We start from the raw sequence: 16,305 nt of genomic DNA on the forward strand, positions 1-16,305 counted from the left end.
TTTGAAACTCATGAAAATAGAACTCATGTATGCATGTTAAAGAAATCTTTATATGGGCTCAAGCAGACACCCAAAACATGGTATGGTTGGATTGGTAGTTACTTGTAGCAGTTGGGATTCATAAAGAGTGATGCTAATCCCAATCTCTAATATCTAATGGTGGAGAATGAGCCACTTATTCTAGTATTATACGTGGATGACTTGTTTCTAACTAGGTCATCTAGGTTCATACAAGACCGCAAGAAGAATTTTGAAGCAGGATTCGACATGAAGGATATGGGGTTGATGCATTATTTTCTAGGGTTGGAAGTGTTATAGAAGAATGGGGAGATATTCCTTGGGCAAGGAAGATATGCTATAGATATTTTGAAGAGATTCAGAATGCAAGATTGTTGACTCATGGCTACGCCTATAATCACCAACTGGAAGAAAATAGATGCATAAGAGACAAGGAGGTGCACCCCACCTTGTACAAATAGCTCATTGGGTCGATCATGTATCTAGTCAACACTAGGCCAGACATTTTCTTCACTGTCAACACCCTTAGTCAGTTCATGGTGGAACCGAAAAGGGTGCATTGGGCAGCAACTAGGCACATTCCTAGATATGTGTGTGGAACAGTCGGATATGGTTTTGTTAAAATTGGAAACTAGGGCCAAAATCCACATGGGTTATCTTATTTATGACAACTGATATTTTTCTTGGATTCCTCTCTCCGAGAGGTGTAGGATTGATCTAAAGATCAACTGATTCTGACATGTACAAATGAAGTTATGCATTTATTCTGATTATGGTCAAATTATCAAGGTCGACCAACAAACTCATGTAGGCTCAGAAGCCCAACAATCACGTCTATTCATCCTCAACGTTGCATATAAATAGAAGGTGACTTAGCCTCATTTGGGCACACACATCTTCACACTTCTCTCTCTTTCTCCTCATTGATTGGGTACAAATTTCTGGGCTTCTCTCTCTCCATGTTCGAAATTTCAGGAGGTCGAAATTTCAAGAGAGCGCAATTTCAGGAGGCCGAGATTTCTGGAGAGTGAAGTTTCAGGAGACTGAATTTCTGGACAGTTTGACCAAGCATTGACCAGCGTGTGTTGACCTCCTTTGACTGCGTTTTTGTGAGGGCTATCTTCGATTTGGCAAGCCTCATTTATGGGTTCAAAAATCAAGGATAAACGTTGACTGTTGACTAGCTTTGACTACAGCTAGGGCTGACCGCAGGTGGGCTGTTTGACTAGACTTTGACTGGGCTGCATTTGACTATTTTGAGGGTTGTTTTATCTTTCTGTTTAGATGCTGAAGTTGACTGAATTTGACCAATTTGCTAAGGGTCAAATTTGCCCTGTTGACCAACGTTGACTTTTCTGGTTAGGGCTCTTTTGCTGTTGTTATAAATTATTAGATTTGTAAATTGTACTACCTCTCTCTGCTGAACTATTGAAGACTAAAAGAAGAATTGATCAACGGTTTCCCCACATTGGGGTTTGTCCCTAGCTGGTGCCACATCTTGTGTCCTCTTGTCTTGGCTTGTCTTCTACTGTTTACGTTTATGTTCTATCTTCATTTTACTATCATGTTGATGTGATTTCTAATCTGAATATTGATACTAGGCTAGTAAAGAAATTGAACTAAAATTTCTCTAAAGCATAGAACATATCATTGTTGTCTAAAATTAACATGGTATTAGAGCTGAGGTGAAGATAAAGCCCAAGCAAGAGTGAAAGAGCAATCACCAAAGACAGTTGGACAAGGAAAAAGGGTTCAATGGGTTCCTCATCCTACTTCTCGGCTGAAGAAAAGCTCCATGATAAATCTGACTATCATGTATGGAAGATGTCTCTTGATTTGACCTTGGAAGAAAAAGGAGTGATAGATTATGTGCAAGGTAAAATCCCTGAACCTCCTTCAAATGCACCGGCTGCTGCAAAGACCAAGTAAAATAGGGTTGAAGTCAAAGCAAATAAGATTATTTGGGATTCCATTGACAAGCATCTGGTGGCCTACATCTCTGAATTGAAGACCTCCAAGGAGATCTACGACATGTTGGTTGGCATGTTCAAGGTTAGTAACACTAATCAAATTCTATTTTTCAAGAATAAGTTGAAGGATATTAAGAAGGGCAAGGATGAGAATATTCTATCCTATTTTTGGAGGATTACTGAGATCAAGAATGATCTACTCTCGATTGAAGAAGTCATTCCTGACAAGGAACTTACTCTCACCACCCTTGGAGGACTCCCACCTGAGTGGTATGTATTTAAAACCACCGTCCTCAACAATGATCGAATTCTAGGTTTTGAAGAACTAATGTCAAGATGCATTAAAAAAGAAACAAGAATGGTGGAGAAAGAAATGCCTTCTAATAGAAGCAACCCCACTGCATTCTCCGCTCATGCCAAAAGGAGGAATAATGCAGGGTCTAAAGGTCATTTCCATGGAAATCCTAGATCAAAGGGAGGAAGGAAGGGTAGGTGCTTTGTTTGCAATAAGTTTGGCCACTATGCAAGGGAGTGTCCAAATAGAAGGGACACATCGCATGATGATGATCACAATCATTCCAGGGGCAACTTCAACAACAATGATCAAAGGAATGATAAGTCCAATGGAAAGGAAAAAGGAATGTGGGACATCAAGGAAAGGGTCGACCCTCCAAGAAATCAAGGAACTCCAGGTATGAAGAATCAAATGTTGTTAACAATAAGCAAAAATAGTACTATCTTATATCGTCCCTCTCCATTGCCTCTCCTCTAGACACTTTGGTAAATTGGCTGATTGATAGTGGTGCCTCAAGCACTTCACCGGATACAAGGAAGCCCTCTCTAATCTGATAGAAAAGGAGACAAACTTGGAGACGACGCCACCTATCCCATGAAGGGAGTAGGGAATGTTACCCTTCAATTGAATCAAGGTAACACTATTCATTTGCAAGAAGTACTATATGTACTTGATCTCAAGAAGAATTCGATGTCCATTTCAGCCATGGAGGACAAAGGATTCAAGGTGGCATTCATTAATGGAAAGGTATGGGTTTGGAAAATAAATTTTAAAGATGCTTTTACTCTTGGGTTCAGGCTTGACACTTTGTATCAAGTTGGAGGAAGTCCATTGGGAGCCATGTCTTGTGACACATCTATAGAATCTGAACTATGGCACCAGAGGTTTTCCCATATTCATTATAAGGCCATACTCGATGTGAGACATATGGTGATAGGTATGCCCAAGTTCAAAGTAGAGCATGAAGGTGTATGTCCGGGATGTGCCGAAGGAAAACTTACAATGTGACCAATCCCCTCAAGTAATAGCAAGCCCATAGATATATTGCAATTGATCCATTCCGACATATATGGTATGATGCCCATAAACTCTTTGGGAGGATACTTATATTATCTCACATTTACATATGATTATTCTCGCAAGACTTGGATCTACTTCTTGAAGAAGAAGGATGAAGTGTTCACCTGGTTCCGACACTTCAAAGCCTTGATCGAAAACCATTTCGAGAAGAAAATCAAGATATTGAGGACTGATAATGGGACTGAGCACGAATGCAATGAATTCCAAGATTATTGCAGAGAATTTGGCATTAAGAGGGAGACTACAATGCCATACACTCACGGGCTGAATAGTGTGGCTGAAAGAAAGAATCACTCTATTGTAGAAGCTGTCTGTGCCATGCTTCATGATCAAGGCATTCCGAAGTTTCTATGGGCTGAAGCTGCAAATACTGGCGTGTATGTTCAAAACCGATGACGTCATCAAGCATTGGACTCCAAGACTCCTGAAGAAATGTTCACTGGTAAGAAACCCAATGTCTCTCATTTTAGAATTTTTGGAAGTCTCGTATATTTTCATGTGGTGAAAGAGAAAAGAAGCAAATTGGGTGCATCTGGGAAGAAAGGAATCTTTGTGGGCTATAGTGAAAATTCTAAGGGATATAGAATTTATGTTGCTGGTCAAAAGGAAGTTTAGATAAGTCATGATTTCACCTTCAACAAAGATATGGCCCTCAGGAAGATCAACAACCTTCCTATCCTGAGAAAGGACAAAGAAGTTGACACAGGAAATAAGGGTGAAAAAGAAGACGAAACAATGCCTGATGTTGATGAATCTATGGATCATATTGATCCTCCCCTCATGAGCCCTCATCCTCAAAAAAAAGACCCTCATGGATTAGGGAGACTCTCGAAGATGCTGAGAGACACATTGCACCAAGGGAGACTTTCCCTGAAAGCAAGAAGCCGAACAAGTATCAAGGATATTTGACCACCATGAGCACTATCATTCAAAATGAGCCTTCATCATTCGAAGAAGCCATGAAGCATAAAGTATGGAAAGATGCTATGAATTAAGAATACGAGTCAATTATGAAGAATGATGTCTGGGATGTGGTCCCTAGACCCCAGGACAAATCAGTTGTCACCTCTAAGTGGCTCTACAAAATCAAGCATGGCGCTGATGGAAGTGCAGACCCTCTCATTCACAAATGTAAGAGGGAGTTGGATTCTGAATTTGAGATGAAGGACCGAGGATTGATGCACTATTTCCTAGGGTTGGAGGTATGGCAAAAACCATCTGAAATTTTCCTTTTTCAGGGAAAATATGTTGTGAAGATATTGGAAAGATTTGGGATGGTGGACTGCAAGCCTATGACTACTTCGTTGGAACTTAACTTTAAGAAGTTATGTGGTAGTGTTGTTGGACCTGAATTGGGAAATGCTTCTGAGAATCATCAACTCATAGGAGCACTGATGTTCTTGGTGAACTCCCATCCAGACATATGTTTTGCAGTTAACACATTGAGCCAATATATGGTTGAGCCTCATCATATACATTGGATTGGTGCCAAGAATTTTCTGAGATATCTTCGGGGCACAATCACTCATGGATTGAGATACAATGCCAGAGATGTGAGGCTGCATGGTTATTCTGATGCTGATTGGGCTAGAAGTGTGGTGGATCGCAAGAGCACTTCTAGATGCTATTTTTCTTTGGGTTCTGCTTCGATATCCTGGATGAGTAGGAAGCATAAATCGGTTTCCTTGAGCACCACCGAGGCCAAATACATAGCTGCTAGTATGGCCTCCTATGAAGCGATCTGGTTGAGGAATATCTTCAGTGAGCTATTTGGACATGTACTGGATACCATCGTGATCCTCTACAACAACCAGAATGGGATTTGATTATCATAGAATCCTGTCTTTCATGATCGCTCCAAGCATATAGACATCAGGTACCACTTTATCTGGGATATGGTACAACGAGGAGAAATAAGGCTCCATCACATTGGGACTTGTTAGCGCTTGAAATTTCACCTCAGGCTGAGAAAGGTAAACCTCAAGGCAACATCAAACCACTCAGCCTCGTAGCTAGCCCTACGGGGCAAGAGAGGGCTCTCTCCGGTCTATCTCAGCAAAAAGTTTTTCTAAAAGGGGCTGAGATGACTTTAAAAGAAACTGATTTTAGGCTAGTAAATGGATAGATAGAAAAAGGGGTTTTTAATCAAATGAGGGGGTTTTTCTGGGCTGCATGGGCAAAGTAATAGCTTGAACAGAGAAATATAATAAAAAACACAGATTATCGACTGAGGCAAGGTAGGCAAGAAATTTAACATCAAATTGAGATTAAATGGGATGGCAAGACTGCTGAGGAGCTGACAAGGGCATAGAAGATGAATCCTTGTCAAACAGAAGAAAACATTGAATATTGAACAAACTTAAAGGCAGAGCATACAAATGATGAATTCTACCTTAACACTTCATTTGTTCAATTAGAAATGATCATGAAGTGAAATGAAACATAACAGTTTACATATGAAACAGAAGAAAAACTTATGCTAACTTTCATACCACAGGAATCTCAGAAGTCAGAGCTGTGTAATTTCATTAAAAATCTCTGTCAAAAACTGTACAATGAAGCTCTGTTACACACACCTCTCAGCACTCAGAATTCTCTCTCCCCACTAACTCTTACAAATGACTATCTTTATACATTAAATAAGACTATTGTAAGAGAAAACAGATCAACCCAAAAACCTGGGCATTGTTTCACTTGCAATTACAAAAATTAGGAAAGGGAGTTTCATCTATTCTAAACATAAAACAGTGTTCCTCTAAATCTTCTGATAATTGGCTAATTAAGAGATAAAACTGGAGCGCAGATCTCCATAAGATCAGGATTGAAATCTTAAATCAAATCGCATTCTTTGGCTGTGATAGATAGTCTTGACTTATTTTCAGTTTGCCACGTTGCATTTTCCATTTTAATAAAACAACCTTTAAACTAACATTCTGTTGATTCAGCTCATGGTGACAACTGTACTGAGAGCGGTTTGCATGGTTGCATTCAATAGCTCACAATCCACCTTCTAAGAGCCACATCACCCGCAATCCCACAAAATCTCCAAAAGATCCCAACAATCTTTGGCGGAAATCATGGAACAAAATCCTGTCTGTCTCAGGCTCCTCATGATTGAAGCTCATCATCTGTTTGCCATCACATTGAAAGTGAACTTCTTGGTTTCGAGCTGTGCAGAGAAGGGGCGCTGCTCCATCTTCGGGCCAAGCACAGGACTCATCTGGTAACACTTGCAACAATTCTGCCGCACTCTGTCCAGAACAATACGCACACACCTTGGCACTGTGTAAATTGAAACAAACTGAGCGCGACTACCACCATAGTAACTCCAAATATTCTTAGTGTCATTAGACCCCAAAAGATCGGGAATAATACTTTCTCAATGCGATTTGTGTTAGTAACCAAAGGCACAACCCATTTATAAGCTCCATAGTTGAAAATCCCGTTGTTGTTTACGCAGATCGAATGCACAGTGTCATTCATGGTCCACGCTGCTCTTCCTGTGTCTTTCATCATCGATGACCCATAATATATGGGCTTGTTGCAGCCCAGTATATGGAAATCACAACTTCCAATAGCTTCACATTGGTCTTGCAGACATTTTGCAGACCGCTGAATCCCAAGCAAGTACCAACAAGCGCCAGCAGCATGAGCAGCGACGAAGTAAGCAAGTATATTCAAGGAAAATCCCCACCAGATTGTACCAAAAATATAACCAGACACATGCTGCACTTATCGTAATATACAGATTGAATGATAGACCTTGGGTAAACACTGAAATAGAAACATAATCAGGAAAACAGTCATGACTGTGATTATCTTTCCTTCCATGATAAGTGTTGAGGCTGCAACCCAGAGGACCATCTGAGGCAAAGGGAGGATAACAAAAACATCGAACAAAAATCCTTTTCTAGACCTCAAATAATGCAACGCAATTGACCGAGGATCGGTCACAAGATTTCCAGAACCGACCACTAGAGACTGTTTTGAAACCTATGCTAACTTCGCCTGCAACCATATATTCCATAAATGCATAGCGTCCCCCATGGATCGCAGAACTGCAACACTATCTCTGGAATATTCTAAGATCTTACTTGCAACAAACTTCAACAGATTTGGAAAAGCCCGCAATGATGTCTTGTCCAGTTCTTTTGTTTTAGGCAATTGTGATGACAAACCACTCAACCTGTCTGCTAGAGTAGAGGTAATGTTGCCCGAATGAAATTTATCCTGAGACTCAAGCAATGTTCCATGACAAAGACATAGAAGGCTGCGCAAGACATGTGATCCATATTGGTTGCACATATAAGGTAAAAGATCTGGTCACAAACAATGTCCACAAGAGATCTGTCCATCTCTTTCAGCTGCTTGAGGAGGTCAATGGCAGAGCTAAGCTGTTTATGCTTAATGCAGGAGAGCACTGATAAACTACAAGCGTAGCACCAATCCTCCTTATCTTTGTACTCATGAAGCAACTGAAACATTTCAGTGAATTTACCTTGCTTCCCAAGAGGCTCAATAAGGGACCTCATCGCTTTTGCCTCGGGAACGTCATTACTTTTAATCTCAGTTAAGTACTTTTCATGTTTTCTTTTATCCTCGACTATCTCCTTTGCTTTAAGGAAATTGCCGAAGTTCACAAAGACATGGATAAGTGCCATATATACATATTTTGATGATGGGATACCCGATCTTTTAAGTTCTTCATAGTACTTTACGGCCTCCCCCTCACTTTTAGCATGATGTATCAAGTAAGAGTATGTATCTGCATCTGCTTTTACATTTGCATTCTTCATCTGTTTGAGAACTGCCAATGCCCTGCAAACGTTATTCTCTCTGAAATATCCTGCCATAATGGCATTATATAGTTGTGTTGTTGGCCGCATATCCAGCTCTCTCATTTCATCCAACAGATTGTATGCAGCTTCAAAATTCTTCATCTTCACAACAGAATTGATCATGTATTTGAACGTCTCCCCAGTTGGCTTGACATCATAGTTGCGCATCATTTTGTAGATTGGGAGCACCAGATCCAATTCATTTCTCTTTTCACTTGCTTGCATGAATGGATGGAAAGTCTTAGCAGAAATTTGTAGACCAGCTTTGCACATTTCTTCAAACAAATCAAGAGCAATGTGAACCTCAAATGTCTCGCAACAATACTCAATAAGTGTGCTGTATGATGAGGAGGAAGGCTCTACTTCAAGCTTTTCATGCATACTCTTGAAAATCAATATGATCTTCTTAAGCTCCATGTTTGTAAGGCTTAGAGCAAACTCACATATGAAATCTGACAACTTGTGGAGCTTAACACCCTCAGTTTTAAATGCCAGAATACAGTTTTCGGCTGCCTCCTGCAGTGTGCTCCTCCCAAAGCATTTAAAAATGTTTGTCAAACACACCAGAGATGAAATTTCTGTAATTTCTACCTTTTCTAAGAGTCTCAAAATCTCGTCGGTCCAGTCATTTTCAGACAAAGCCAATAAGAAACCAGACGAACTTGGTCAGCATTAGCTTCTTGACACCTTGAAAACCGTATCTTCATTGAACCCGACTTTGCCTCTGATTGCTGATGATGTTTTTGTTTTCTTCTGTTTGTGCTTTTGTAGAGATAGGAGCTGAGGAAGCTGCTGCCTTTTGAAGAGCTGGAGAGTTTGATACATATTCTAAAAAACACATTTAATGATTTCTTCTTCAAAACAGGGTTTTGAAGAAGAATCAATCTCACACTGACATAAGACGGAGTCTAACAGGACTAATGAGCAGGTCACCAATATTCTGACAAAGCCCCTGGGGAAGGTCAAGTTCTTGGCCTTCTGAGAACGACTTGGAGTCGTGGAGAGACCCTCTTATGAGGGTCCTGTATGAGATGGACATTGAGCTCTAGGAGCTCTGTGGAGCTTGGGGTACTTCTTGGAGCGATGAGCAACCATAGGGTGAGTGGTTCAGTGTTCCCCTGCAATACGCCTTGGTGACATGTAGGCAAGATGAGTGGTTCATCCTTCTCTTGCCGAGACATCCTACCCATGCAATCTGGGACTCATGGGAAGTACCTCCCATCTGGCCAATGAGTAGGGAAATGAGGATAGGGGCCATAGTACTACTGATGGATGCATTATGTACTACCGTACTCCCTATGAGAGGATGACCGATATTGATCAGGGATCAATTGGAACTGACTTCAGGTCAATAAGAGTGGTATGAGACACTCTCTTTTGATTGGAATTGACTTTGGGTTAGTAAGAGTGGTATGGCACACTCTCCTCTGATTGGGATTGACTTCGGGTCAGTAGAGAATGGCATGATACATTCTCAGTCACTTCTTCTTCTTCATAGTCCATCAGAGCAGAGTAGTGCATTGATGGCAAAGATAGTACAAATTGACAGATGGATTAACAAATGGACTTCTCTCTAGTTGAGAGGGAGTGTTAAAATTGGAAACTAGGGCCAAACTCCACATGGGTCATTTTATTTATGACAATTGATATTTTTCTTGGATTCCTCTCTCCGTGAGGTGTAGGATTGATCTAAAGATCATCTGATTTTGACATGTACAAATGAAGTTATGAATTTATTTTGATTATGGTCAAATTGTCAAGGTTGACCAACAAAATCATGTAGGCTCAGAAGCCGAATGGTCACGTCTATTCATCCTCAATGTTGCATATAAATAGAAGGTGACTTAGCCTCATTTGGAAACACTCATCTTCACACTTCTCACTCTCTCTCCTCATTGATTGGGTACGGAATTCTGGGCCTCTCTCTCTCCACGTTCGAAATTTCAGGAGAGCGAAATTTTAGGAGGTCGAAATTTCAGGAGAGTGAAATTCTAGACAATTTGACCAAGCATTGACCATCATGTGTTGACCTCCTTTGACTGTGTCTTTGTGAGGGCTATCTCTGTTTGGGTAGGCCACATTTTTGGGCACATAAATCGAGGCTAAACGTTGACTTTTGACCAACGTTGATTGCAGCTAGGGCTAACCGCAGGTGGGTTGTTTGACAAGACATTGACTGGGATGAATTTGACTGTTTTGAGGGTTGTTTTATCTTGCTGTTTGGATGCTGAAGTTGATTGAAGTTGACCGATTTGCTGAGGGTCAAATCTTACCTACTGACCAACGTTGACTTTTCTGGTTAGGGATCTTTTGCTGTTGTTATAAATTATCAGATTTTTAAATTGTACTATCTCTATCTGTTGAACTATTGAAGACTAAAAGAAGATTTGATCAAGGGTTTCCCCACATTGGGGTTTGTCCCTCGCTGGTGCCACATCTTGTGTCCTCTTGTCTTGGCTTGTTTTCTACTGTTTATGTTTATGTTCTATTTGCATTTTACTATCATGTTGATGTGATTGCTAATATAAATATTGATACTAGGCTAATAAAGAAATTGAAGTAAAATTTCTCTAAAGCATTAAACATACCATTGTTGCCTAAAATTAATAGGTTTGAAATACACCCAAGGAGATGACATCAGATTGAATGGATTCACAGATGCAGATTGGGCAGGTAGTTGAGTAGATTGGAAAAGTACCTCTGGGTATTGCTTCAAGGTTGGATCGGGAATGATATCTTGGTGCAACAGGAAGCATAAGTTCGTAGCTCTGAGCTCAACAAAATCATAATATATGGAGGCCAACACAACTACGTGCGAAGCAATATGGCTTAGAAAATTGCTTGTGTGTTTGTTCATGAAGAGGATGGAAGCGAGCAATATTTTCTGCGATAATTAGAGTTGTATTAAACTCTCTAAGAATCTAGTATTTCATGATCGGTCGAAACAGATTGATATCAAATGTCACTTTATCAGAGACTGTGTTCAACGTGGGGCAGTACAGTTGCAGTATGTCTCCACAGGAAATTATGTAGCATGCGTACTCACAAAAGCTCTAGGAAGAGCTAAGTTCGTCCAATTCAAGGAACATATGGGTATGGTAGAGAATCCGTTTCAGTAGCAGGAACATGAGGTTTCTCAGTTGAAGTGGCAGAAAATGAGAGGGAGTTGTAGTACAGATGCAGTGTTGCTAGTAGCAGGGCCAATACCAGTACAAATGCAACATTTGTGTAGTAGTTGGTGGGAAACGATGTGAGACATCAGCAACACAGAAGGAGATGTTACAAAGTCAGGGTGATGCTTCAGCAAATTGCATTGCTAGAGAACATTCCTCGCTAAGAGGGAGTGTTGATTTATGGTAGCATCAAATGTGCTCTAAGCCTCAAAATTTGCAGGGAGGCTAGGACACATGTATTCCACAATACCTAGACATTGTTTTGGGAAATTCCATCCGGAGACAATTTTATTAAAATAATTAATTATTTTTAATGGGTGCCTAAGTCTAAACTTAGGAAATTAAAATAGTTAAAGGGTATTAATTACACTGTGGGTGAAACTTCTAGAAGAAGATGAGGATCAAGTCAATATGATCTAAGCCATTGATTAGAATCTAATCTGGACTATTGATTACTCAACTGGAGGATCATTAGAAGGACTTCGATGGGCATTTGGAAGACACATTAGGCAGGTACTCGGTTAGCCATGTAAGATCGATTTTCTCACTGGTTGAAGTTCGGCAAGAGGAAATCGGATTAGAGGGAGAGTTGCAGGTGAGAAGGAGAGAGGGTATCAACATCATTTAGGAGTGCAGGAGCAGAAGGAAGACACAAAGCGGAGGAGGGACATCGCAAAGGTTGTGAAATTGGGATTGTAGAGTCCCTATGTAAAAGATGACACAGTGACACAGAAGGCTGATGCAGTGAGACGCAGAGGGGGGAACAGGTCCTCTCCAGAGTCAGAATCTCGTTGAGAAGCGTGAGAATATTGTCTATAAAATTTCTCATAGAAATTCCTCTTCTATTTTGTTGGTTGTATCTTGTACATGAGATTTTTTCTGAAGATCAATAAAGAAACCCTCATCTGCTGCACAAGTTTTCCCACATTGGGTTTTTCTGGGGACAATTATCCAAAAATAACTGTCATTGTGATTAGACTTGTGCTAGTATTTTTCCTTGCATTTACTTTCCGTAATATTTTAATTGTGAAGGCTGCAGTAGAATTTATTTCAATGTTTACTGTAGAAACACTGTGAATAACTTATTTCCGACTTAAAAAGTAGAAGAAATAATATCAGTCACTGCAGTTGGATTTATATTAAGAAATTTTCATAGTCATTTTATTCAACTGCCTGTAATCAACGCACAACTTGAGAATATTGTCCTTTTTTACAAACAATATTGGTGAACTCCAAGGCGACACACTTGGCCTTATGCATCATTTATCAAACATCTCCTTAAGCTACAACTTCAATTCCACCAACTCTAGAGTACTCATCCTATAGGGTCCTTAGATATTAGTGTTGCTCCCGACATCAACTCAATAGAAAATTACACCTCTCTATTAGGAGGCAACTATGAAATATTTGCAGGAAACACATCCAGAAACTACTACAAAACATTATACCTCTTCATGAATTCATCATCCTCAAGATCCTTCTCTTTGTCACTTGAAATATGAACTATAAACAATACACATCCCTTTCGACAACTACACTTTGCCTGCATAATTGTAACCATTCTCATTGATGTAGGCTTCTTCTTTCCCTGTAAGATTCTCCTTTCTCCATCATCATCCAACCACTCAATAAACTTATCATAACACTCCACCTTGGTCCTATGAATGCACAACCAATCCATGCCCAAAAACATATTGTATGATCCCAACGGAAGCACATTTAGATGTGCTAATGTAGGCATACCATTCAACTCAAATGCACAAGATCTCACCCAATGATGAACTCATCTCTTGGACCCTCTAGCCAACTGTACCAACCAAGATTTTGCATTTGCTTCTTTTTTCAAGCAACACTTATCCACCATGTCAGGAATAATATAACTATAGTTAAATCCATGATCAATCAAAATGGAAACAACTTGACCAAAAAGCTTACCTTCCATCTCAATAATGGATGCTTGATGATCAACCTGCCTGGTATCCACTATTGCATAAAGTTGAGGAATACTCTACCCAACATCTCCAACTATCTATGCCTTCAAAGCACTATAAATCTGAGGTCCGCCACCCTGGTGCGATGGGAACTCATTCCAATGATGCTCTCCACCAGAAGTCCAACACCTCAAGGGCTTCCTACCATCACCTTATTCTGCTCCTCGGGTTGAAATCCAAGTCCTCTATCAACTACATTGAAATTCTTGTATGACGCTACATTCTCCTTATCACATGCATCTTGAGGTCTTACTCGCTTCTTAGCCCACTTTCCTTTAATCTTCTCATTACCTTTCCAATCCCGCTTAGGCTCAGACTTGCGCTTTGACTGCTCATAACAATGCTTTAGCTTCCTGATGACTTCCTTCAATGACTGACACTCATCATACTCAATTCGATCTTTAAATGCTAAAGGCAACCCATTAATGAACCTTTGGACCTTTGTCTTCTCATCCTTGAGGTAGGGAACATACCTCAATGGCTCTAGACACTTAGTCGTATGCTCTTCATCTATCATGGAACCCATATTCAACTTACAGAATCCCCGACCTTTCCATCATAGTATTTCTCAGAAAAGTACTTCTTCCTAAAGAGTCTTTTGAACTCATGCCAATTAAGCTCCTTTACCCTGATGCCTCTGACACGCTTCACATCTTTCCACCAGATATATGCTTTTCCCTTGAGACTGAAGATCACTGTCTTGGCTTTCATATTCTCTGAAAAATCATGCAATCTGAAGAACTTCTCCATCCCAAGAAACCATGCTTCTGCATCTTCCAATCTCCTCATTCGCCCATCAAAAGTAGGAGACTTGGATTTCTTGAACTCCTCATACAAATATTGTTTCTCATTTCTCCTATAAGGATGTTGGCAATAGTGACAATAATGTCTCTAAGAACCAAAACTAGAATAAAATCCATGAGGGTTAGCCTACCAGTCAAGTGTATCCAAATATTTTCCACCTATGACTGTATCATCTCTATCCAACCTGTATCCTGATTGAGGCCTACTACCATATACCGCATTAGTCTTTTCCTCTTGTCCATGACTAATCCTCAGTTGTCCCTGCTTCTGCAAATCTAAAAGGCTCTCAAGGATAACTGCATTAACCTTTGCTTTCTTTTCTTGAGCTCTGGCAAGCCTTTTTTGTGCCTCAATCAACCTGCTATTATCTGTCTTACAACTTCTATGTTGGAAATACTGAGAGGGGGGTGAAGCTGTATTTTCTTTCAATTGTTATTATTACCAGTTAGATTCTTCACAATTTAATCAAAGAAATGTACAAGAATAATTTTATTGAGTATAAAATAACAAGTATAATGTATGACAATGATTGCCAAGCACCAACTTGGTCTCTGATGAAGCTTTGACCTCTAGGGCTTCGACCCTATCTCGTCCAAGGCACTGACCTTGAGTTTTGGAGAAAAAATTCCAAGGACACCAATCCTGTGTTTTAATAAAGAATGTAGATAGAACTTACATGAAATGCTTCATTGTCTAAAGGCAATCCTCCTTCACTGCTCACTATGCTATCTTTAGTTCAAGATTGCTTGACTTCACTGTGTTAGAGTTTACTACTGTTGTTATGGGGATATTTCAATCTTCAAGGATTCATTAAAAAATGTGTTTACCACAGTCACATCTTGAACCCACACACAATCTGCATCAAAAAAAGAACAATACACAATCCACAAGGTACAACCCGTTGTCAATAAGATTATGACAGGTTCCAAAAGTTGAGGTCTTTTGCCACAAGTTAACCAATCTGCAACTATGCCACTAAAGTTCTGCAACATTTTTTAGCTAAGAATGGGTCGTCTTACTAGGCAGAGACCTTATTTAACCTTGTAAAATATCATTCTCTCTCATTATTTGGAGATTTTGGCCAAGTAATAGCTCATTGGAAAGGTAAAATTATGCTCTTCAAGATGGTGTAGGCCTCATGGCGAGATTATGCCTCTAAGGTCGAGAAAAATATTTAAATGGAGGACAATTATATTCTTCATGGATGGCTTCATTTTGTTAGGCTTCTTCATCAAAGCTCATAGGCTCATAAATGTCATAAATAACATCATATGCAACATGTAGTCTTTCATCATCATCGTGTAGTCTTAGTGATGCAGTGATATGTCATAGGTTCCAAGGTAGTCTTCCAATCATGTTCATCAAGTGTGGTCCACATATGTCATCAAGGTCATCAAGGGCTTCTAGATCATCAAGGGCATGATTGACACTTCTTGTCTTATACATAATTGAGCAAGTCATCCGCTGGCATCTTCCAGAATATTTTCCATCCCGGTTATTGCCATATTGACATCAATGACAACCTAGATTAACAATCTCCCCCTTTGTCATTGATGGAAATATTCTTTCCCTTTCAAACATTCTCTCCCCCTTTGACATCAATGGAAAACGGGTGCACAAGAACTCCCCCTATCCAACTGCTCCCCCCTGTCATGCGACATCTTAAGAATTTGCTTAGTCTGATACTAGAGCAATAACCACCATCTTTTGGTGAAGATGTTCAAATGCTTCTCGAGGAAGGGTTTTGGTGCAAATATCTGCAATCTTCTCCTTAGTATTGATATATTCCAACTTGATGTTTTTTTCAACCACCTGTTCACAGAGAAAATGATATTTGATTGGTATATGTTTGGTCTTTGAGTGCATGACTGGATTCTTTGAGAGATTGATGGCACTAGTGTTGTCATAATAGATGGTAATTGGTTGTTTGGTTTCTATGTTGACATCCTTCAAAGCTTCCTTCATCCATAGTATCTGTGTACAACAATCCACAACAGCTATACATTCGGCTTCAGCTCTGGAAAGAGATATAGATGATTGTTTTTTGCTGAGCCAAGATACTAGACAATATCCCATGAAGAATGCATTTCCACTGATGCTTTTTCGATCATCCACACTTCCATCCCAATCAACATC

The 16,305-nt window shown here is 39.9% G+C and overlaps 1 protein-coding gene across 1 annotated transcript; it reads right to left on the reverse strand.

Annotated features, from left to right (window-relative positions):
- Positions 1-6,359: 6,359 nt before the first annotated feature.
- LOC149225610 (pentatricopeptide repeat-containing protein At4g04790, mitochondrial-like) lies at positions 6,360-13,891 on the reverse strand. Its single transcript, XM_089379969.1, has 5 exons — positions 13,517-13,891; positions 12,823-12,917; positions 7,626-8,862; positions 6,739-7,089; positions 6,360-6,614 (listed from the first exon to the last, which is right to left on the reverse strand). Exons 1-5 carry the CDS (start codon positions 13,889-13,891, stop codon positions 6,360-6,362), a joined length of 2,313 nt encoding a protein of 770 aa, XP_089236095.1.
- Between the last annotated feature and the right edge of the window lie 2,414 nt (positions 13,892-16,305).

Source organism: Pinus tabuliformis, chromosome J (assembly GCF_031772625.1).
Source record: "Pinus tabuliformis cultivar Carrire ecotype Pingquan chromosome J, CPIR1, whole genome shotgun sequence".
Taxonomy (NCBI): Eukaryota; Viridiplantae; Streptophyta; class Pinopsida; order Pinales; family Pinaceae; genus Pinus; species Pinus tabuliformis.

Coding starts and splice junctions, on each gene's coding strand:
- LOC149225610 (XM_089379969.1), bottom strand. CDS start 13,891: ATGGGTTCCATGATAGATGAAGAGCATACGACTAAGTGTCTAGAGCCA. Junction 8,863..12,822: donor GATGATGAATTCATGAAGAG/GTATAATGTTTT, acceptor ATGCTGACCAAG/TTCGTCTGGTTTCTTATTGG. Junction 6,615..6,738: donor ACACAAATCGCATTGAGAAA/GTATTATTCCCG, acceptor TGTTCTGGACAG/AGTGCGGCAGAATTGTTGCA.